Source organism: Elgaria multicarinata, chromosome 2, assembly GCF_023053635.1.
Source record: "Elgaria multicarinata webbii isolate HBS135686 ecotype San Diego chromosome 2, rElgMul1.1.pri, whole genome shotgun sequence".
NCBI lineage: Eukaryota > Metazoa > Chordata > Lepidosauria > Squamata > Anguidae > Elgaria > Elgaria multicarinata.
The window spans coordinates 129,287,833-129,312,355 of NC_086172.1; the positions used below are offsets into that span (position 1 = coordinate 129,287,833).

At 42.3% G+C, this 24,523-nt stretch overlaps 1 protein-coding gene across 2 annotated transcripts in view; it reads left to right on the top strand.

Moving 5' to 3' along the window:
* The window catches only part of LOC134392915 (cytosolic phospholipase A2 epsilon-like), a 76,523-nt gene that overhangs the window by 31,035 nt on the left and 20,965 nt on the right, over positions 1-24,523 (top strand). For both annotated transcript variants that reach the window (XM_063117674.1, XM_063117676.1), the window contains 7 exons: positions 4,067-4,221; positions 8,127-8,216; positions 10,831-10,868; positions 18,361-18,496; positions 21,114-21,250; positions 22,155-22,377; positions 24,308-24,422. In XM_063117674.1, the coding sequence (XP_062973744.1) occupies positions 4,067-4,221; positions 8,127-8,216; positions 10,831-10,868; positions 18,361-18,496; positions 21,114-21,250; positions 22,155-22,377; positions 24,308-24,422 (894 nt within the window). The remainder of the gene's footprint in view (positions 1-4,066; positions 4,222-8,126; positions 8,217-10,830; positions 10,869-18,360; positions 18,497-21,113; positions 21,251-22,154; positions 22,378-24,307; positions 24,423-24,523) is intronic.

The following is a 24,523-nucleotide window of genomic DNA, read 5'->3' on the forward strand; positions in this document are numbered from 1 at the left end:
TCCATTATTGCAGTGAGGTTCGATTACTGGGTCTAAACGGGGGTGGGTGGTGGTGGAGGTTGAGCCTGGATGCCTTGGCTGAGAAGCTTTTCTGGGAGCCATGTCAACAGTTTATTTAAAGAGCTAAGCACAATTTCTAGGTTAGAACTAATCAATTGGAGTGTCCTCGCTGTTAGGAAACATTGCTCAGCCAGTAATTCAAGGGGAAAAGCTTCACTTTGGGAGTTTTCCATGGATTTGCCAGCTGGACGGTTTGTTTGAGAAACGCCAGCGTCTGACTCACCAGTAACTTCACCTCCCTCGGCCAGAGGAGCATATCTGTTAGACAAAGTGATTTCATCTGTGGGAAAAGCAGCAGAGACGGCATGAGGAGGCTGCTGAACAATAAAACTGTCGAGCCTGCACTGTTTGGCGCGGAGTGCATTACTCACATTTTGTGGAGGCAATAAAACTCTTTTCCTTCTCATAGTCAGCCAAATGACCTAGAGGTAAGCAAACTAAAAACCCTAACCTTAAAAAACCCTTTCAGGGAGTGGCAACTAATACTCGAGAGCTGCCGGGTGTTAATTAAACTCTTGGTAGAAAAGGCACTGCAGTTTGCAGTTCAAAGAAAGAGGCAGCACATCAAAGAGCTACAAAACTGCAAGCTGGAAATGCAGAGGGCAGTAAGAGCAATAAAAACAAGTGAACGACTAAAGAGTAAAACAATAAACTGCTTAAAATAGGTCAATAAAACAGTAACACTTCTAAACTAAATTACATGAGTCACGGAGACTCACACAGCACTGCAGCCTCCAACGCCATTTTCTGTCCCCTATGCCAATGCCTTTTAATGATGTGCTGCTTTTAATAATGTATTAGTTTTAAATCAATTATATGTATTTTATGGTGTTTGCATTTGTGTTGTGCCCCACCTCGATCCAGAGGGAGAGGAGGGTAACAAATAAATATATGATGATGATGATGATGATGAATGTTTTAAAGTATTAAAATAAATATTTAAATATAAATTTTCATACAGTTTTTTGAATCCGAAATTTAATGTGGAAATTGGATAGGACAGACTGATGAGTAAACACCTGCAAAAGTGACAGACTGGAATTAGATTAATTTGTCTATCTTCTGGATGGTATGCCTGTTCTATGCAAGTCTGCATCCAGCCTCAACTTGATTGAAGGGTGGTGTAATGCAATGTTAATAATTAATAATAAGAGATCTTAGCACTTTAATAGAACAAATTAGCTTACCAAATTATATCTTTAGCAACAGCTTTGGCATCTGTAATTAAGAAAAGGGTAAAACTCCAATGTGTGATGCTTATTTGTGGGGAATGTGGAGTGTGGGAAATAACGAGGCAGACACAAGATTGGGATTTAAACAGCGCCACATTTATTAATAGATCTGCAGAAAGGGAAAACCTAAGCGGGCATCTTCTCTAATCCAGCCTAATGCCGTTGTTTTATCAGGCAAGATATTCATGGCCTGAGAGTGGTGCATCAAAGTTCGCCATCTCCCAGGCTTCTCCTTTTGAGGTAGGGAGGCCTTCCTTGTCAACTGCCCCTCGTACCGCAGGGCTACAAGTCGGTGAAGAAGGTTAGCCTCAAACGTAACCCTTACCATCGCCTGCTGGGCCGCAGGGCTTGCAGCTGGGGAGCCTCAGGCATTACTGATCACTGCAATGGTGCCTCTGAATGCTCACTGACCCTAACCCGCTCAAGATGCCTGCACATACCTGCTTATCATCAAATGTGACCAGATTCTTAACAGTCAAATTAACCTAATTATTTCTCCCCACCTGTCTTACAGTGAAGTAGGGGAAAAAACCTCATAACCAATTAAAGTTTATGAGCAAAAAAATCCTACTCGGCCCCCCTAAAGGACAACCACCAAGCCCACACTGCCCACAAAGAAGGAGAGAGGGAGGGAGCTACATTTCAAAGAGGAGAAGGAGGGGATGGGTGATTGCCAATTTATGGGCTAGGATTCCCCCTCCCCCCTCCAGTGGTGCCACGTGGAAGCTGCAAATGGCCTTCCTCCATACATCTTCATCATAAATTTATTTCTTACCCAGCTCTCCATTTTGATCAAGGCAGGGAACAACAGTAAATATAAAATACATAAAACTGAATTAAAACATAATATATATTGTTAAATCATCCTAAAAACATCCTAAAAAACATCCTAAAATTCCACTGGATAGGCCTGCCGGAAGATATTAGTCTTTATAGCTTTCTTGAATGCTAATAAACTGTTAAGTTGACAAGTCTCCTCCGGCAGACCATTCCACAGTCTTGGAGCAGCAGAAGAGAAGGTCCCCTGGGTAACAATTGTCAGCCTAACTTTGACTGACTGAAGTAGATTCTTCCCAGAGGACCTTAGTGTGCGGGGCAGATTGTACGGGAGAAGGCGATCCCACAGGTAGCCTGGACTCAAACCATGTAGGGTTTTAAAGGTGATAACCAGCACTTTATACTTTGCCAGGAAACTAATTGGCAGCCAGTGTAGAGATTTTAAAACTGGTATAATGTGGTCACCCCTAGGTGTACCGGTGACCAGCCTGGCTGCCATATTTGGAACTAGTTGAAGTTTCCAGACTAGGCACAAAGGTAGCCCTATGTAGAGCGCATTGCAGAAGTCGAGCCTCGAAGTTACCAGCACGTGCACTACTGTCTTTAGGTCTTCTGACTCTAGGAAGGGGCGCTCATCTCCCACTCCCACCCACAATAGCCTCCCCAAGCCCAGGCTGCATTGGGCGTGGAAGCAAGGCATTTGTTGACAGCATTTATACTCTGCTCTTGAGCCAAAAAGGCTCCCAGAGCAGCATTCAAAAATAAGTAGTGTGACACTTGCTGCCCCATACAAGGGATAAGGACAAAGGAGATATAATTGAAATGGTTTAACAGCCTATTTGAAGAGATGGTGATGGTGACAGTCCACTTCCTCTTCTGCTCACGGGACAGTTGGTTTCAATAGCCTCTGTCAGGACACCAGGCCCAGTCCTCTGGTGATGCAGCAGCAAGTGGAGAAGGACTTGAAGAAGAAAGAACTTGTCATTAATCTAGAAGGCAATAGAAAATGTCATTCAAACTCAAATATTACTCCTAGTACAGCTGCCAGAAGGGGGATTTTTGCGTGAGTCTCTCATCCAAGATCAGGGAATCTTTCTCTCAACTCTGGAATCTTGTCAAGTACACTTTACTTTACTTTAAAATACTGGGAAGACTGCACCTTGGCGCTGGCAATCACAGGCCTAATGTGTCAATGGACCTAAACAGTTGTCAGTGCACTTCAATACTGCTGTAAAGCAGTACTGTAGCTCCTGCATCTTATATACCACTTTCATAGTGCAATATCCTGCCTGGTGTAGATGAGGTCACAGAGTAAGTGTAGAGCCCCCAATCCAGATCCTAGCTTGGAAGTAGAGGGCCTTTAACCTTTCTCTCCTCTGGAGCCACAGTTCAGCTGCATAGGCACTGAACACATCTGCAATTCTATTGCCTGATATTGATCCATTAATGCAAATGGGTCACTATTTGGTAAAATATATCACAGGTGTGAGAAGTCCAATCCGGATTGGGGACACAGTGGGGAGGAAGGGTTAAAGTGGGGGGAATTAGAAGAGACCATCCTTTGGAATACTGCTTTCTTGGTACTGCCAAAGACAATTTTATAGAATGAGCCTTTGGTTGGACAGATCAGTCTATTTCAGTTTCTCATTGTTTATTTGTGAATTCATTCCATCCCTTTTCTGCATTAATCTGTGCTTTTTTCAAAAAAAAAATGCACAAAATTTGTAATTAACTAACATTTTGAATGCATTTGCTCACAAAATATTTTATAAGCATTATGCTTCTTTTTTGAGCTGACGACTCAGCTATCAACCAAATAAAAGGGGGGGTCATATGGAGATATCTATATTTATTGTCACATCATACTACCGAAGTACATACTACCGTGTCCTTTTCTTGCTTTTATAATAGCTATGTTCGTGTTAGTGTTCACAAACTGAATAAAACATGTCACAATAATAACAGAGTTCTCTTTGTATTTTGTTTTTGCCCTGTAGAGAAAAACTTCACATTTACCATGCAAGGATCCTTTGAAGAAACCCAGGAGCTTTCGTTAGGGTCTAAGTTGCATCCTGCTGATCCTCTTGTGTTTCACTACATCAAGTATATGGAATCTGCACTGGTAATTGAACTACCAAGGAAGTCACATGCTGTAGGAACTGTATGCTTTTAAAAGCTGTTTTAATTTAGGAAGAAATGAAAAGCTACTTACAATGTATCCTATTAAAGTACTTTCATTTTAGAGTAAAATAATGAGGATACATTTTCTAGTTGCATTTTCAGATTCTCTACAAAAATGTGAATATCCTACATCTTTCTATGGCCTTAGCTAGACCTACGGGTCTAGTGTAATGGAGGGGTGAAGATCTCGCGATATTTTTATCGCAAGATCTCCCCCTCTGTTTACATGTGGCGCGTGACGACCTCAGAGGGAGAGCGTATCGCGCCCGCTATCTTGTGTTTTTTTTAAAGAGGAAGCAGTGCACGAGCTCTCATGCATAAAAGGCAAGTGGTTTTTTAAAAAAAAATTCGCTCCCCCAACCCCAACCCCGATGGGTGCAGAGCTCCTGAGGAGCTCTGTGCCCCGTGCGCTGGTCCCAGCTCCTCGCGAATAACCGGGAGGAGCCGGGACAAACCGTGATGGTGGGCTACACTTTCCACGGTCTCGGGATCATCCCGAGACCATGGAAAAAGCAGGCCTAAAGTGTAGGGCCATATCCCGGGGCAAGGGAGGGATCATCCCTTCCTGATCCCGGGATCCCCTGTGCGTCATGTGAACGCACAGGGTCGATCCCGGGGATCGCCCCAGGATAAAGTCCCATCTAGCTATGGCCTACGTCAAATATAAGGAAGATTCTTGTGGCACCTTTAAAAATTAACAGATATATTGTAGTATAAACTTCAAAGGGACAGAAACCTCTTTGTCAGATGCATGAATTCATCATGTCTACAGAGAGAAGGAAACATGTAAGTTTGATTTTTAAAAAAAGGTCACAAAATGCAAAAGGCTACAATAGGCATGTTGCAGTACTAGGCAGAACATGAATTAATACAGAATTCAGTCAGTGGATGTATGACGCATCCTGACTAGCAGCCACTGGTGATTAATAGGCATAGCAAACACAATACATCTAATAAACCCCCAAAGAGAGACAATTTATTTTATTCATCACATTTCTGTACCACTCAATAGCCGAAGCGCTCGGGGCAGTTCATCATAGTTAAAACCATAAACCAAAATAAAACCTAGCAGCAGTGCAAACACACCAGTGCAATTTAAAAATACAGTAACAGATTTAAAACAACAAACTGAAAACTACCTTTTGTAGAGTGTTTGAAAATCAAAAGATCTGCTAAAACTAATGCCAAGCCAAAAAAAATATTGTCCCTCTTCTGCATATTGCTCCTGAAACATTTTTGTTTGAGTATGGCAACCTTAAGGTCTGTTGCAGAATGTCATGGGAAATTGAAATGTTCCTTTGCAGTGATTATTATTATTATTATTATTATTATTATTATTATTATTATTATTATTTATATAGCACCACCAATGTACTTGGTGCTGTACAGTATGTACAAATAAAACAGCAACAATATCCTGCCCAAAGGCTTAGAATCTAAAACATAAATCCTCTTGTGCAGGGATTGACCTGTTCATCCTATGTAAATGGCATGAGTGTATTGTTGCCAGATGATAGAATTCATTGCAATTTTGACAATCTTTAGCTCGCTACAGAAAATAATTGTCCTTCGTTAGGTGTTTTTACTTTACTTACTATATTGCTTTTGCTTTACTTTTTCAGCACCTGTGTCTTTAGTCAGGAGTTTACACTCATGCTGATTGGACCTTGCTTATTTGATGGGATTTTATATTCACTAGCTGTACCAGGCATAACATATGCTGTTGTAGCATATCTTAAAGTTTATTAATTAAATATCATTGTGGGGGCACGGGCTGCTTGGAGGCTTCCGATACAGCGCCATCTGGCAGACCTGAGGGGCAGGGAGGTTGGGGGGAGGGGGAGCAGGTGTTCCCTGTCTCCCCGGGTTTCCTGTCAGCCTTGGGCCGCCCGCCCAGCTCGCATGAGATTAGGCTGGGGCCTGGGCTTGCAGCAGGCGAGCGGCCTCCCACCCGGCCACCAAGGGCCCTGGCCGTGCCTCGCTCATGATCCGGACCCTCTCCCCGGGGTTCCTGTCAGCCTTGGGCTGCCTGCCCAGCTCGCATGAGATTAGGCTGGGGCCTGGGTTTGCAGCAGGTGAGCGGCCTCCCACCCGGCCACCAAGGGCCCTGGCCGTGCCTCGCTCATGATCCGGACCCTATCCCTGGGGTTCCTGTCAGCCTTGGGCCGCCCGCCTAGCTTGCATGAGATTAGGCCAGGGCCTGGGCTTGCAGCAGGCGAGCAGCCTCCCACCTGGCCACCAAGGGCCCTGGCCGTGCCTCGCTCATGCTCCAGACCATGGCGCTGCCCCCTTTGTGGGGGGGGGAGCGAAGAGGCAGAAAGGGGGGTAGGATTACCTTGGAAAGCCCGGAGGAGTCAGGCGAGGGGCTTAGCAACCTGTATCAGCTGATGTTACACGTTGTTACTGTTGCTTAGCAACCTGTATCAGCTGAAGCCTTTACAGAAACATATATAGATTTATATGTTTTATATAGATAGATTTGCATAGTACTGTGGCACACCTACTGCAATCTCATGCATTGCTTAACCTTTTGTTCTCACTGTCTTAACACTTTTCTTCTCCTCTCTGTACTCAAGTCTATCTGGGGCAGGGCTGAAAGTTCTCCAGTGAAAATTCGCAGACAAATTGGGATAGGGTTCAGGGACAAAAGTGGGAATTTCATCTTTTTTGGAGTGAAATCACTACCAGTCCTCTCAGTTGATAGCCACTGTCCACCCCTCAAGTGCTCTGGAATGATGCTGTGTTTAAGGGCTATGCTCCAGGTTATACTGTGGTAGGGGAGGTCGCTGCTAGCCAAAAGGAACCAGGAGGTGCACCAATGTGTTTCAGGGTGTTTATGTACATTGATGGTGCTATATAAATAAATAATAATAATAATAATAATAATTTATACACAAGACTTTTATCATGTGCTCATTATTCTCTACTCACAGTTGTTTACAGGTTCTTTCGACAACGTTGTAACCTTCTAGTTTCACTTTTATGTCTAAACAGCACTTTCACTGAGTTTTTTTTAGAACTTAGAAAATGCGGCATTTAATTGTGTAAGGGAAAGAGTAATTTCCTCTTGAGTATTTGGACTACTCCACTATACCACAGTGCCACCTAGGGGTTATGTAGCACTAAAGCAGGAAAGAAGACCACTTCTTGTGTAGTGCTCAGATCTCAATTCTGCTATGAAGCCGAAGGTAGATACAGCTGATTAACAGCCTAATGTACAAAAGCTGTCACTCTGTGCTCTCCTGAAAATCTCTAAAATCCCCTCCCTTTTTGAGTTAAAGTAGTACTGGGAAGCATTTTTGGTGTAGCACTACCTACATATTTAGATGAACACATCTGACAAACTGGCCTTGTGGGACCTCAAAAGCCCATGCCACAATGAATATACCACAAGAATCCGCAAAGGCCAAAATGGCTTCTCTTCTGGAATCTAATATATTTCTTAGTGTTGTTTGTGAAAGACATCCAGGCTTTGTTGCCACTACAACTGAGAATGAACTTGCTGGAAACTGAGATTAAGGCGCAATCCCATGCATGTTTAGAAGAAGTCCTGTAACGCCCAGCATGCCCCAGCCAGCCATGTCAGTAGTGTTCCAAACATGAACAGGTTCAAAACTGCTACTATTGCAATAATAAATAAAAATTGGCTGATGTTATGTGCTGATGAGACACACTTAGGCCTTAGCTAGACCTAAGGTTTATCCTGGGATCGTCCCGGGGTCGTCCCTGCCTGCTCCCTGGATCCCCTATGTGTCATTTACATGAACAGGGATGATCCCGGGATAAACCTTAGGTCTAGCTAAGGCCTAAGTCTATTTGAATAGTTAAGTGACAGGTATTTGTGTGCTAAGAGGTTTTTAAATCTTTCTCTTTTAGTGTTGTTCTAGTGGAAATACAGATGAAAAAGTTTGTCTCACTTTGCCGGTGGATTCACTTCATACAGAAAAGGAAGTTACTTTATCCAAGGTAAAGCTTGTGTCATAGGTGGAATAAGCAAATCAAAAAACCAAACACAGAAGATCAGAAAGTGAATAACCACTGCCCATCACAGGGTTAAGAGTGCTTCAGTCTGTTGGTATTAATGAGTTTAAACACATGCAACTTTGTGATAGATTTTGTAGATAATAAATATATAGATAGATGATTCAGTATTTGTAGCTGGAACATATGAAGCTGCCTTTTACCAAGTCAGACCATTGGTTCATCTAGCTGCATCGTTTTCAACTAGTGGGAGGCAACCCAAAAGTGAGTTGAGATGCCAGGAACTGAACTTGGAACTTTTTTTTTCATGCAACAGCTTTGCTCAACCACTGATTTATAGTTCTTCCCAAGCAGAGTAAAGACAGTGTTGAGTTTTATAACTATAAGGCAGAAATAAAAAATTATCACAAGCACGCAGGACAAAGATGTTGCTCTTCAGTGTTTGAATGTACCAAATCTGGGGCATTGAAGGTACAAAACACAGGTAGAGGAAAATCTATAGAACATCAATATAATGGTGTAGGAAGAAACAAAGGAAAGCAGATTGCACACCATTGCAAGTACGTGTGTGGATAGGTCTTAAGGGTTTCTCTGCCTGGTGGTGGTGCCTGTTCCCTGAAGCTTCAGCTAATTTTGAAGTTTGCAGTTTGAATGATTCATATGTTTTCTCCATTATGCTTGTGTATGAGGTGACCACAGTCAATGGAGAACAAAGCCCTATTATTTTGTGTTAAACAAAGAACTTCAACTAGTATATTGTTTCTCATCCAGGGTGACAAGATGTATCTGCTTTCTTCATCTCTTCTATACATCTATTAAAGATATACGAATACTGTCTTCCATTTTAGCTGGTTATACTTTTTAGCTGGTCTACATGCCTTCTCCCTATTTACATTTTTTCATCTAGTGATTTCTAAAGGTTGTTTTGACTGCCCTGCAGATCCCTATATCTCTTTGTGAACCTCCCCAGAATTGTGAAAAGTTCTAACTTATACCTTGATTCTATAAATTCAGGGCACTACAGCTGGTGCAGGGTATGCATTTTAGTGTTGCAGCTCAGGTGGCATCTTAATTGAGACAAAACCTTTCTCGTGTGTGGCTTATCAATGGAAACCACACTGAATTTAGTTTTTGTATTTGTGCTTTTAACCTGTTGGTTGTTTTATTATGGTTTTAATTTTTGTGAACCACCCAGAGAGCTTTGGCTATTGGGCGGTATAAAATTGTAATAAATAAATAAATAAATAAATACCGTATTTCAGCTCCTCGAGGACCATTTCTGCTAATCAACATTTTTATTATCATTTATACTATTCCATCATTGTGTATTATTTATTTATTTATTTATTTATTTTATTACATTTATATACCGCCCTATAGCTGAAGCTCTCTGGGTGATTTACAAAGATTAAAACAGTGAACATTAAAAACAAATCTAGAAAATTTAAAACAATAAAAAGCATAAAAACAGACAATACCCATTTAAAACAACTATTCTTTGGTCAGTTAAAAAAACCAGCATATGCTCTTAAGTGCCTGGGAGAAAAGTCTTGACCTGGCACCAAAAAGGTAACAATGTTGGTGCCAGGCAAGCCTCATTGCAGAGATCTGGGGGGCCAGCACTGAAAAGGCCCTCTCCCTTTTTGCCATACTCCAAGCTTCCTTTGGAGTAGGTACCTGTCTTACAAAGTTATATAAACAGGTCCTTGTTCGCAAAGAGAGTTTACAATGGGGCTATTCAGATGCCACACTAAGCCATGGTTAGACCACTAATCCTTTTGCAGAAAATGGTTAGTGAGCATGGTTATGTAGCCACCATTATTTGAAATGGTTCTCACAGTATGCTAAGCCATCATGTTTAGCTCAGAATGTTTAACCACCCTGGCTTAGCATGTCATCTGAACAGGGTCAGTCTAAAATAGATTCCAAGGAAATGGGGTGTGTGTGTGGGTGGGTGGGTGTGTGGGTGTGTAAAGAGGGAATTTTAGCCACATTTCATCAGATCTTTTTGAATGGTTGCTGCACTAAATCAAGGGAAATAGTCTGTTACCAGTATAGTAGAACCAACCCACACATTCATTCATATGTGTGTGTGTAGATACAAGTGGGGAAACTATGCTTGCTCAGATAGTCTGCTACTGTGGATTAGGAAGAAATGCATAAAAAGGGCTTGGGGAAACCTGCCAGAGGAAAGAGTTGAGGATAAGATTAGTACCCCTCTGCCCTGTGACAAGTAGCATTTGTTAAGAAGACCAGCCAAGGGTGCTGTAGTAATGGTTGTAGAAGTAATGATAAATATGTTGTTGTTGTTGCTGCTGCTGCTGCTGCTGCTGTTAAGTACCTACAACACAGAGATGCTGTACTTGGAGCACATTAGCTTGCCTGCTTTATTAAGGCCCTCAGTTGGTATGTGTGTTGGTGAACAGGAGAGGGAGTTGTGTATGGGAGCAAACAGGAGGAAGTGGAAGTTGCCTTTCCTCCCTCTAGGGGTTCCAGACAGGAAGCTCAAGCAGTACCAACAATGTCTTCCAGTCAAATGAACAACATTTAATGTTATAACAGGATGCTAACAATACTTTCCAATTTTTTTCATCTCTAGGACAAAAAAATTGATCTATGTGTAAAAGTAAAAGATTGGTAAGAACATTCTTATTTAATTAATTAATTAATTAATTAATTGTTCTTTATTCTGGTGCTTATGCACCACTCAGGAGAACTAACAATGCACTTTTCTAGTTGAACCTGCTCTTTCTACTTTTGCTGCAGAATTAAGATTGGAGCTCTATGTTGATTACTTTTAGTGCTGGGCCAAATCCTGCTCCCTATCTTTGGGAATTTTCTCCCTGTGAAAGAGGTGTTTTTTCTGCCTCTTTTGCGGTGGTGGTGGGGGAGGAATTGGAGAATTTTCTCCTTGGGAGAGGGCCAGGGGTTCTATATACCATTTTTAAGTGCAGCTAGTTGCTGAGGGGGCTTCTTTTTTATAGATTTTTTTTTAAAAAAACCAAATACACACACACACACACATACACCACCCCTGTTAACTTGGCATTTGAAGGAGCCCAGCAGGTCTAAGTGAATGCTTTTGGAGACCTCTCCCTGTCCAATAAGCACTCATGAAGAAAGCTTGGGCTCCTGCAAGTGCTAGGGGTGTTTTCAAAAAATAAAAAGAAAGAAAGAAGACCCCCTCAACAACTGGCTACGTATAAAATGGGATGTGGAATACCTGTCCCCTCCCCAAGGAGAAAAATTCTCCAGAATTGTCATCTCTCCCAGCCTCTTTCACCTGAGTTTTCATTCCCCCCCCCCCCCCCCCCGGAATGCCAAAAATTGAATGGTCAAAATTTTGACCCAGCACTACTTATTTTCCTGTCTTGCCCTTCTTACTTTCTGGTAAATAACTTCAAGGTGGTGTTGTGGAGTAATGCAAGTACACTGTTGGGTTTAGCACCTTGTTTGCTTTGGCAAAAAATACTGCATTTCCCCTGCTCCAACACTGCACCCTGTGGAATTGCATTTTTAAAAAAGCAGCAAAACTGGGTAGTGATGACATCGTCTAAAGCATTCATAAACAACTGTGAGTATGCTATGATGAGCACACAATAAAAATCTCAACTAGAAAAGCTTGACAATTAAAACTTATAATAAAATACAATAAAATCCCAAAACAATAACTATGTAATAAAAATGGATGGCTAGAGCAGATAAAGTGTTTATATAAAAGTTACTCATCTGGTAAAGCGAATGAGTGCCTGAACATGAAAGTCCTGTGGTGAAAATGGTGCAAACTAGGGATGTCACAGACAACTGGACTGGATTTAAATGAGTTCGGATTACTGTGTATCTGACCTGCGGGTTCTGCAACAGACCTGTTTTTCCAGAGGCCTGTGGACCAATTTTTGACTTCAAGGGAGGATTTGAGCTAATGCACATTAGCACAGCGGCATTTGCGCTAATGCGCACTTGGGCCAGTGGAACAAAATTCTCATACATCCCTAAAAAAACCCCAATTCCATCAATGAGAGAATAACAAATGTTATCTGAAAAACCACAAAATGCAGGCAGAATGGACGTAACAAAATCTATACATCCCTAGCTCTAACCTAGCCTTAGGGCAGGGCATTCCATAGCTATGCACAAAAAGAGAATAATCTCAGATGCTGTAAACAACTTTATTGATGAAATGCATTTCGGCCTCTTTCTGTAATATTAGGCCTGTATTTATTTATTTATTTATTTATTGCATTTCTATACTGCCTAATAGCCAAGGCTCTCTGGGCGGTTTACATAGGATAAAAACACTTAAAAACAATATATAAAAATTTAAAATCACAAAAACATACAATTTAAAACCACAAAAACATACAAAAACAAACCCATACAAAACCAATGCATATGTAGAACATGGATAAGACAACACATGAATAAAGTTTCTTGGAAATCAGAAGAGCACATTGCAAGCATTGCCTGTGCACATATTTAAACAATATAAAACAGTTACATTACTTCATATACAGCTTTATAGTATATTAGGTAAGGCGCATTGCAAGCAAGGCCTATGGAAATGTTTAAACATGATACAACAGTTAAAACATTCCATACCCATTTATAAAAATGTCTTCAGAGAGTGCTGTAAACACTGGCAACTGGAAAGAACATGCTAAGTGAACCGCCCAGAGAGCTTTGGCTATTGGGCGGTATAGAAATGTAATAAATAAATAAATAAATAAATAAGTCTATGTTTTTTATATGGACAAAGTTTTTTCTTAGAGTTTCTTACAAGTGTTGCCATGCCAGGGCAATTCAGTCATGGTCTTTTATATCTGGACTGAGCTACAGGCCAGGGATTGCAGGACAATTACAGGAGTGGCATGAATTCCAACTCCTCATTTAGACCTGGTGGAGTAAGGGCATTTAATTTTAAAATCCACTCCATTTCTTTTCTCAGCAGTGGGTTGTTGTTGTTGTTGTTTTACCTGTAAGGCTAAGTTTTTCCAGTGCCCAAAAGTTTAGAGCTGATAAAAGGTGTTTCTTTCCCCCCAAATGGCCTACTAGTGGAGCACTAATAGGCCATTTTGGATCAAGTGCATTGAGACACACATGTATAAGTGCATAGAATGAACACAATATGCTTCTGTGAATAGATGAATGCATGTACACTTCATGTAACTATGCCTGGAATACAACCCATTTTGGCCTTGATGTGCTGCCATAGGTTCTGAGAGGAAGTTTTTTTGTGAGGCAATTTTGTGAAAGTGGAACATTTCAGAGAGGAAAGGGACTGAGAAGACCACAGGGGAAATAAAAAGCACCAACTAGAGAAGACAATGGAGGGGAGAAATACAGCCAAACACTCTCACACAGCTTTTATTCAGCAGTGCTTCTGAGGCCAGAGAGTGACAGGCTGAGGCCTACAGATGCATTCCAGCCCAGGGCTGTGTAGCGGCTGGCAGGACTGATGATGAGAGACCCAAAGCACTTCATTTCTGCTGGATAAAATGTTTTATTGGACCTCATTCCTTCCTATTTGCTTTATTTAGAGACTTCCTTAAATTTTACTGTTATCCAGCTTGCTTCTATTGCAACCTTCCCTCTTTCCTTCTCCTTATTACATTATTTATTCTCTGCCAGTGAGTATATTTGACTTTCATTAGCATTTTTATTCAGTGTTGTAAGTTTTATAGTAGTGATTTTGGTGGGTGGATAATTTTTTAAAACAACAATAGGAAACTAGACTACTTATTATTATATTTATTAATTCAATAAACAAAAAACCTACGGTTTACAAAACAACGTTAAGGCTGTATAGTTTTCAACCAAGCACCAAAAAGCAGAGAAATAGAGAGTTAAGGCTCACAAGCCTTAATGACACAGCCTCCCTAAGGAAGCAGAAAGTACCAGTGAAATTCTCATTCTCCCAAAGCAGATAAACCATGAGGACTGGATGGAGAATAGGATATGCAGAGGTGACTGTGGGGTTGTGGAAAACTGATGACAAACAACTTAGAGCTATCTACTTATCTTTTGTTTTGTTTTGTTTAGAGCAGCCCTTCCCCAACCTGGTGCCCTCCAAAGGTGTTGGACTACAACTCCCATCATTGCAAGTCAGTATGTCCTATGGTCAGGAATGCTGGGACAGCAGGATGGGGAACGCTGTTCTATATCTTTACCAAATACAGGTGCTGCGCAATATATATTTTTCTCACACACATCTCGCATAGAGCAGCATGATTGATAACAGAAGCGGCACTATTTGTTGGAGATGTAGAACCAGAGCAAGGGCTGGCATTTTCAACTTTTGGACAATGCCCTGCCCTTCAAAGAACCAATGTTTCCACACACACACCCTTAAAATGTGTTCATTCAAAATATACTGTTCACTCCCCACAATCCCTCCACAATACATCATCTCATCAGAGTGACAGAGGAAAAGAAAAGGATTAGTTTGGTTGTCTTGAACTCCTTTCAGATGAAATTAGTTTGCAACCCTATACCACTTGGGAGGAAACTCTAGTAAACTCAGCGGCACTGAGTTCTGACAAGACATGTATAGGATCCAAGTGTAAACCAACCTTCTCCAGCCTGGTGCTCTCCAAATGTGTTGCACTGCAACTTCCATGTTATGGTGAGGACAAAAAACATTTTCTTCAATAGTTTCAAAATAATCCTTACACATGACTCTATTAGGTGTTAGCTCTGTCTTTCATCTCACAATGCTGAGCACGTAAGAAAACTCCTCTGTGGTCACAGCATTGGCAGAATTCCTGATCATTGTCCGTGCTGACAGGGACTTTTATGCGTTGAATTTCAAAACATCTTGTGATCTACATTCTGCCTGCCCTTGCTCTAGAACAGCATTCCCCAATCAGTTTCCCACAACCCCACAGTCACCTCTGCGTACGATAGCATGCTTCCTTCCAGATGTTTGAAAGTATAAGTCGCAGCATTCCTGACAATGGGACATACTGACTTGCAATGATGGGAGTTGTAGTCCAACACCTTTGGAGGGCACCAGGTTGGGGAAGGGCTGCTCTAAACAAAAAAAGAGAAGTAGGTGGCTCTAAGTTGTTCGTCATCAGTTTTCCACAACCCCACAGTCACCTCTGCATATCCTATTCTCCATCCTGTCCTCATGGTTTATCTGCTTTGGGAGAATAAGAATTTCACTGGTACTTTCAGCCTCCTTCGGGAGGATGTGTCGTTAAGGCTTGTGAGCCTTAACTCCCAATTTCCCTGCTTTTTGGTGCATGGTTGAAAACTGTACAGCCTTAACGTTGTTTTGTAAACCGTAGGTTTTTTGTTTATTGAATTTCATAGCTTTGTGTAACGGATGACCAGATAACTTTTAAATCTCAGACATGCCTGTTACATATGACTTGGAAGTCACATGTAATACACACATCAGGGATTTAAATGAATTTTAAAATACTGTTTCCAAAAATTGCATTTGCCTTTTATGCTGCAACCTTACACTGTTAGCTCACATTGAGAAATCTATCCAAAAGGTTACCTTCTTTCCACCTAGCTATCCCAAAGCACATATCCCATATGACTTGGGTGTACTTTGGGATAGGCAGGTGGAAAGAAGCTCACCTTTTGAATCAATTTCTCAATGTGAGCTAACAGTGTAAGGTTGCAGCATAAAAGGCAAATGCAGTTTTTGGAAGCAGTATTTTAAAATTTGTGTAACGGATGACCAGATATCTTTTAAATCTCAGACATAAAATGAGGAGGAGGATGAAGAGGACTACATGCCCTAGAGTACTGCAACTACTGAGGGGCATCGAATTCTATGATTCTGTGAATTTAAGTCTACAGCAACTGGAGGGTGCCAGGTTGTAGCAAAAACTAGGTCCCGTAAGCATTTCTCTGGTGTGAAGTAATGCTTTGGGTATAAGATTCATGGATGTACGTTTTAGAAAACGTTTTCCTTTCATACAAACATAAAGCAGCAGATTTAGCTTATAAGAAGCAGGTACACAGAGAAAGGAAAATATTTTCTATATACAATCAAAACCATTCACTTTCCTTCACACCAAAACCATTCACCTTCCTTCACACCAGAGATTTTTTTTAAAGAGACCTATATCTGTGTTCAAATTCAAAATACACACACACACACAGACAGACAAATCTATAAAAGAAAGCTTAAAATGTAGTTCAGCACCTTTCAAAGAAACACACACTACCTGAAGAAGTTTAAACTCATGGCAGATAGGCCAGGGTTAACCTCTTCTCATTCCTAGTCTCAATATTTCTTTCCATAAAGTTTAAACTGCCACCCCAAAGGAAAGTTTGCCATATATTCTTTACTTTGAATTAAGAAGGATGCACCAGAACTTCAAACTCAAACACACACACACACACACACACACATCCCTCCCTCTTCACAATCTCAGACACACAACAAAGTCAATCCCCCTATCAAACCCCTACCTGAGCCAGGCAGGTTTTCTTTTTCCTTGGAGGCCAGGGAAGGACCTCCCTCCAAGCAAGGCAGATCATTTCTCTCTCCCTCTCTGGCCTGCATAGCACTGTGGGGAAGGAGAGAGCCCAGATAGGGCCTTGGCTCAACTGCAAAAGGAAATGGCTGCTAGATGAGCCAGGTGGCCATCTTATTTCCAACTTTCCAATCTATCTGAGACAGGAGGGAGAGGGGAGAGTGACGCAACTGAGCATGCTCTGTTCTATCAGGCCTCCATTGAGGTCTGCATTGACTTTAATGGGGCAAAGAAATATATTCATTAAAAATCAACGGAAGTGAATTTTGAAAAAAGAAAAGCCATTCCACGAACTAGAAGGACAGGAGGACAAGATCCCACCACTGGATTGAAGGGTAAGGGTCCCAATTCGGAGCTTTTAGTGTGCAAAAAAATGGTCACCACCCAGAAGAAGAAAGTCATTTTGAGCCAGAGAGGCTTTTCCGACTTTGGTACTTTGAACTGCCATCCTGCCCTCAATATTTCACCAATCTTCTTGAAATGCGCAGGGTATGTAAAACAAGTTTTTCTTTCTGGCAGATCTCATTTTCAAAAAGATTGGTGAAACATTTTCCATTTTATGAACGTCAGAATGACCCACCCCCAATTACGGCCGTAACATTGTGGAATGCTGTATGCACTCTTCATCCTTAACACAGGGAAACACTCCTGTGTTTCCCTGTAATTATGGTAAAACCAGTGACTTTTGCAGAGAGCACAATACTACATAAGCCCACTGACCACACCAGAACCCCGGTATAGCCTACAGCTCCCAGCATGTTGTGTCTCGGAGGGCTGGACTTACTGGGGCCCAAGAGCAGAGGGCAGACGTGTCCTCATCGTGCGTGATTGCCCACTTCCCCACCGCCATTGCCAGCCTCCTCTTGTGAGATCACTGGCATCCTCTTGTGAGATTGCCACTTCAAACCAGCAATCTTACGAGAGGATGCTGGCAATCTCATGAGAGGATGCAATCTTGCGAGAGGATGCCGGCATGGCAGCAGGGAAGCTGGTGATTGCATCAAGAAGAAAGCGATTGCACATGGCGAGAACACGTCTTCCCTCTGCTCCTGGGTCATGGTAAGTCCAGCCCTCCCAGGCACTGCATGCTGGGGGCTATAGGCTGTGCTGGGGCCCAGGGCTGTGAAGGAAAATTGCAGACCTGTCCTAAAATGGCAGATCTGCCACAAAATGGCCTCCAAGCCTCAGATTCAAATATCCGACGTTCGAACCTTGCATGGCCCTATGCACCAATACATTTGGTGTTTGTGCAGGGTGACCAATTGTCAGGATTTCCCCAGATGTGTCTGGGTTTTTGTTCTATCCTGGGTGTTACCATTAGCATGGTGAGGGTTGGGGGGAGAGCACACTTTCTGGAGGCCCCAGAAAGTGCGCTTTTCCACTGCCTTCCACTGGGTGTCCTCTTTTTGGATTTCCCAAATATGTTTGTGTATGACACAATTATCTCATCCCTCACCCTTACCCATGCACTCCATTTCACATGCACATGTTGTATTCCTGTGTCTGTGTAGAGGTACAGGTATGATTTGTCTTGGATTCCTTTCATAGTAACAGCTCTGTATTGGACAGAGTAAATAATTAAATGCAAGACATTGACTTTTTGTTTGTTCTGGATGTTGATTCTTTGCAAGGCCAAAAGACCTAGATGTGCGTTTGGGATATGAGCTATGTTTGGATGAACAAATCCTAATACACAAACGGAAGAAGATTGCTGCAGTTGCCCTGAAAAAAGCTCTCTGCTTACAGAAGGATTTGCAGGTTGATGAGGTATGTAGGACACAGCTTGGTAAATATTCAGTTTGAAAAATTAAGGCCCACACTATCTTGGGAGCAGAGCCATAGGTCAGAATGGTCAGGCAACTGCCAGGGGTCCACAGCACAGCAGGGGCTTATTGACAAGACTCCTCTGGATCTGCACCTACTCCTCATCATTACAACAGACGTATCCATCTGCCTTTCCCTCTGGCCCAGACAATGGCAGTTGTGTAATGGTAGAGCAGTAGATGCCACTGGCAGCTTCCTCAGTGACTCTCTACCTGGCCAGCAAACAGGTTGTCAACTCTGGCAGAGGAAACTCCTGGAGATTTTTTTCCAACTGAGATCAAGCTTCTACATATTGCTTTACCTGTCTAAATTCACAGACCCATTTTCACCTTTTTAATTAACCTTTACTGTTTAAACCCAGACTTGGAAAAACAGACTTTTAGAATTCAGCGAGCACACCCCTTGTTATTTATTTTGTTAATTTATTTTATAATATTTTTGTTATTTTTTGTGTTTTCTTCTCTCAGTATACTCTGTTTTCCTTCTACACGCCATTTTGTCATTCTGTAAAAAAAGATGATAACCTTTAAAATAAAGAATATTTTAAAAAAGCAAACAGTAAGCCCCAGGTAGAGACTGCAACCACTACTGGAGGCCATTTCTGTCACCCTCGTAAGCTTGTTCTATCTTCCCTCTCTGCAGCTAGTTGGGCAGGATAACACCTTCATACTAAAATACTTGAAGTGTAATGTGATGTTTTCACCCGTTTTTGCTTGTCCCCAGCTTCCTGATTTTTAAATTTATACTTAAGCTGGACTCTAGCTGCTTTTAGCAGATCCGGGTTCTTTTTAAAGATGTCTAGAAACTCTGCACAGGTCATGTTAATGTTCAGTTTCACCTGCAGCTCAGCCTTCATGATACCATCACTCAGCCTGTTTTGTCCTTGCTCCATAGATTTGTCATTAAACTGAAAACTCTCTCACAGTAGGTTTTAGAGACAGAAACAGAAAGTGCAAAAGATACCAACTTGTTTATTTGTCACATCTCCAGCATTGACCTCAAAAGGTTCTTGGAGACTGAGGTCAATTCCTGGTTACTGGAAGGGACGAATATGTAAAGCTGTCCTTTTTTGTTTGGTCTGTAAAGCAGCAGTTTCTGCAGCTGAAACTCTCCCCACGGCCTGAGTTCGATCCCAGTGGAAGCTGGTTTCAGGCAGCTGGCTTGGGTCGACTCAGCCTTCCATCCTCCCAAGTACTCAGTTAGCTGGGGGGAAAGTAATAATGGCCGGGGAAGGCAACGGCAAACTACCCCGCTATAAGGCCTGCCAAGAAAACGTCAGCGAAAGCTGGCATCCCTCCAAGAGTCAGTAATGACTCAGTGCTTGCATGAGAGGTTCCTTTCCTTTCCTTTCCTGATCATTTGTCCATCTAGCTCAGCCCTATCTGACTTTCCAAGGTCTCTGGCAGAGCTCTTTCCTAACCCTCTTTCTATTATTATTATTATTATTATTATTATTATTATTATTATTATTATTATTATTAGCTATAGGTCCTCTCTAAGTGAGCTAGGCAGAACGTATTTATTTGTTTGTAACATTTAATATCCTTCTTTAATATCCTACTTTTGTATTTACACTGGACATCTAGTTAAAACTACAGTCTTCTGATCACTACGCATCTAAGTTTTGTACCATGCCCCTGAAGCTTATGGCCACCGATTTGGATGGCTTCAAAAGGGAGTTAGTCAAATCCCTGGAAGAGAAGGCTATGGATGACTACTAGTCCAAATGGCAATATGCTATCTCCAGTACCAGAGGCAGTATGCCTATGTATAGCAGTTACTGGGGAACATGGGTGAGAGGGTGCTGTTGCACTCATATCTGCAGGTTGGTGTCCCATGACCAGTTGGTTGGGCTTTGTTTGAACAGAATGCTGGACTAGATGGACTCTTGGCGTGATCTAGCAGGGCTCTTCTTATGTTCTTACTTGAAAAACTTTGTGTTGGAGTATAACGTTCCCATTCCAATGTAATGTTTTTGCACTTCTATTCTTCCTTAGATTCCTCTACACAAAAGAACAACATTAAGTTTATGTAAATAAAAATGATCTGATTTGGTGTGATGATTTTAAACTAGTTTTTTTATTATTATTAATTAGTCAGAGTTAGTTATATTAAGTGGTTACATTTAAAAGTTTAATCTAACAAACCAGATATAGGCCTGGTCCCATGATCACTGAGGCCTACCGCTGCTTTTTAAAATATGGGCTGTTTGGGGGTTATGGATGGTTCACATGGCAACAACCCACCTTGGGGTTCGCACCTCACAATAAGATGTGACAACCCCCTCTGTGGTTTGAATATTTACAATGACCGCCAGCATGTGGCATAAGTAAGCCAGGGTTGGCTGTGTTGATCATGCAAACCAGCCCATAGTTTCAAAATGACAACTTGTGTGAATCTCTGTGAATCAGAACAATCTTTCTTTAATGCCCTCTACTCCTTCATCTTCCTGTTTAGAAAGGGAGATAATTTATTTTATGATTTATTTGTCTATCGGCCATCTCCCTCTATTCCTTTTTATGACTGATATTTTAATGTCATTGTGTTTTATGTTGGACAGGTGCCAGTGGTGGCTGTTATGACAACAGGGGGTGCCGCCAGGGCATTCACAGCTTTACATGGTAACCTATTTGGTCTTCAAAAATTAGGCCTCCTAGATTGCATTTCATATATCACTGGATCTTCTGGCTCCACCTGGTAAGGATTGTATAAGAAGGATTTCCTTTTGACATTTCTGTCGTCTATTCATACCAATTATTTACCATGTCGTTTGTTTTGTCATGCACTTACGGTTATGTAGTATGAACAGTATCTGATAGGGAACTAGGCCCCTGCTGATTCTGTCGTGCTGCGACATACTAATTCTGTTGTGCAAGTGAGACCCACTGCTTGCAGAGCAGTTCCAGGAGCAGCTAGAAATAAGCGGAAACACTTGTTCCTGGAACACGGCAGGTCAGCTTGCATAAGAGAACTCCGCTGACCAGTCATGATCCACAAACTAGTGTTTTCATTCGGTTCAGGGCTTCCTATAGGAAGTGTTAAATCTCCGTTGCACAAGCATTCGATTCTTGTGCCACAGAATTGGTGGGAGGGGCTGTTTGTGCAGCAGCCCCATTGGATACTGCCTCCAAAGTCTAATATCACTGGGCATGTGAACAAGCTTACAGTCTACAGTTCTCAGTCCTTTGAAACATTATCCCTTTTGCTGCTCTTCTCATCAGTGTTTTCATATATGTATATGGAAAATATTTATTGACAAGCTGGCAAACAGCTCCAAGGCATAGCGACCAAGCATAAAACTGCATATCAAGTTAAGCGCTTGAAAAATGTTAAGATCTTTTGTTATCAATAAAATAGCTTCGTTTTGTTGGAGGGTTTTTTGTGTGTGTTTCTTTGTTTTTGTCGTAATAAAATGGTCTTTATTTTCAAGACTGCTGAGTACTGTCCTTATGTTATTTGGGCTGAAAAATCCCATGCATGTATTAGATTCCTTCCAAAGAATCGAATCAATCAAATTTTGTATAATTATCAGACTCTTTGTGAACTACGTGGTTGACAATGTGTCTTGCAGCAATTATTTTTAAACTATCTCTTTCCCTAGGGCCATGTCAAATCTGTACAAACAGGCTGATTGGTCACAGCGGGACCTTTCAGGGGCAATTGCAGAGGCCCGCAAGAATATGACCAAATGCAAGCTGGATCTCTTTTCCATAGAAAACTTAAAGGAATACAGTAATGCACTGGAGCAGCGGCAAAAGGAAGGCTACAAAACATGTATTACTGATCTTTGGGGGCTTTTTATTGACAAAGCATTAAGCGATGGGGTAATACATATTTCTACTTTACAGAAAATGAAATTGAAATGCTGTCTATGCAAAATGTAGAAAAAAGCAACACCGTAGCCCTATCCAGATATTTACCCTGAACATGTGACAGCAATAAGTGTTTAGGGGGCAGAGATGCATGCAACACCAGTTGTGCCCCCAACGTTACAACATGTGCCATTCCACCTCCTCTACTCCTGACTTCAGTGCATTCAGTGCAAAAGCCTGAATGGAGATTCTAAGGCCATAGCTAGACCTAAGGTTTATCCCTGGATCATCCAGGGGTCAAACCTGTTCATCTAGGTGACACACAGGGGATCCAGTGCTCAGGCAGGGGCGAACCCTGGATGATCCCAGGATAAACCTTAGGTCTAGCTGTGGCCTAAGTATGTTCAGAGTGTGATGGTCTGGACTGGAGGGAGTACGGTATATCCAGCACTTGGCAAATTAGAAACAGACCAGCCCCATCTTTTGAGGTGGGGAACTATTCCCAATCACCTCCCAGAGCTTGGATTACATCAGAGGTGGGGTCCCTCTCAAAGCCTGCAGCTTCCCCTGAAGCCCCACCCCTTTCCTAAGGCCCCACTCATTGACATCATAGAGGTTCCTTTCTCTGTACAGGGTGGGTCAGACTCAACAATATGCACCTCTCTGCATGGAGAAAGGGACTTGCCCCGGAGTCACCAAGTGATCAGAGACAAGCCAGTTTCTCCCTCATGCTAGAGAAAGGCTGCCACTCATTAGCCTAGAAAATAGGATGGGGCCTGTTGATGTTTGCCTTCGCTCTGAGCCTGTTACTTCCTTCACCAATATTAGATTGCAATCCTCATAGCTGGATCAGAAGTATGTGGGTGAAATCAGGGTTAGGGAGTAAGCCTGTCTTCTCACCATTCCTTCCCAATTTTTGTAGCTAGCCATAGGACTAGATCCAGTGGTATAATGAAGCCAGGGTGCTCGGGGATGGAGCATTGGCACTATTTTTTTTTATTAGCAGGGACACTGATGTCATCTGCCATCTTCCTTAGAATTCCCTGTTCCCTATGTGTTTAGCTTTAGCTGCAATTCTCATAGTAGCTGCAGGGAAATGGGTTTTCTGAACAACAATTCATTGTTCCCTATTACAACGCAAAGTATTTTGCCATGGCTTGGTTTTGAATGGGCATTTAAGACTAGGGGTGGGGAAAAACAGTGAGCACTCGCCCCGCCACTGCTGATGCTTGCCCCCACGAGCTGAGTTGCGCAAGCCTCCGCCAAGTGTTCGTAAGGCTCTTGAGTGCTTGTCAACCAGCCACCTTGGCTTGCTCTGTTAATGGTGGCCCACATCAGTGCAGTGGGGGGAAGTGCACAATTTCCCCTGCTGCATTAATGGCAGCTTCCATTAGTATAGAAGGGGGAAATGCGGACTTTCTGAAGGCTCCGGAAATTGCTCTCCCCTCCATGCCAATGGAGCCTTCAGGGCTCTATTAGCGCAAGCCTTACTCTTGCATTAATACGGCCTTTAAGGCCCCTATTGGCACAGGGAGGCAGTGTGATTTCCAGAGCCTACGGAAAGTGGGGGGGGGGGGGGAAGGGCGTGATGCTGGAAGCAATACTGGGTGATTGCTAAGTGCTTGCAGGGGACTCACGAGCACTCAGGCACAGGTCCGTTCACACCCAAGTGTGAGGGCCAAACACAGCCGGGGGGGTCGGGTCTACTGCCCTCACGGACCAGTCAGATGCTCATGACATCCCTATTTAAGAGGTATTAGTTTTACAAATGACCTGTTCCTGGTGGAGATGAAATTCCTAGAAGTGGTTTGTTGTTATGGCGCAACACAGCTATGGAGAGTGTCATGATGAGCGCCTGGACGTCAAAATGTACTACTATGCCACTGATTAGAACTCTGTGGTTTTAATAATCTGGTGTTGATTAAATAATTTTTTTTTACAGACATGCAGCGGCACGCTCTCCGAGCAGAAGCATGCCCTGAGTCATGGCCAGAATCCTCTGCCTATATACATGGTTCTTAACACCAGGAACAACTACAGCCTTCCGGAATTTAAAGGTAATGTTATCCATATTGCATTTGATTTGAAAATGGAAAGAGCTCAGGTCCTGTTTTGAGCTTGTGCACCAGTCAAGATGGACTTTTCTTTCACACATGTG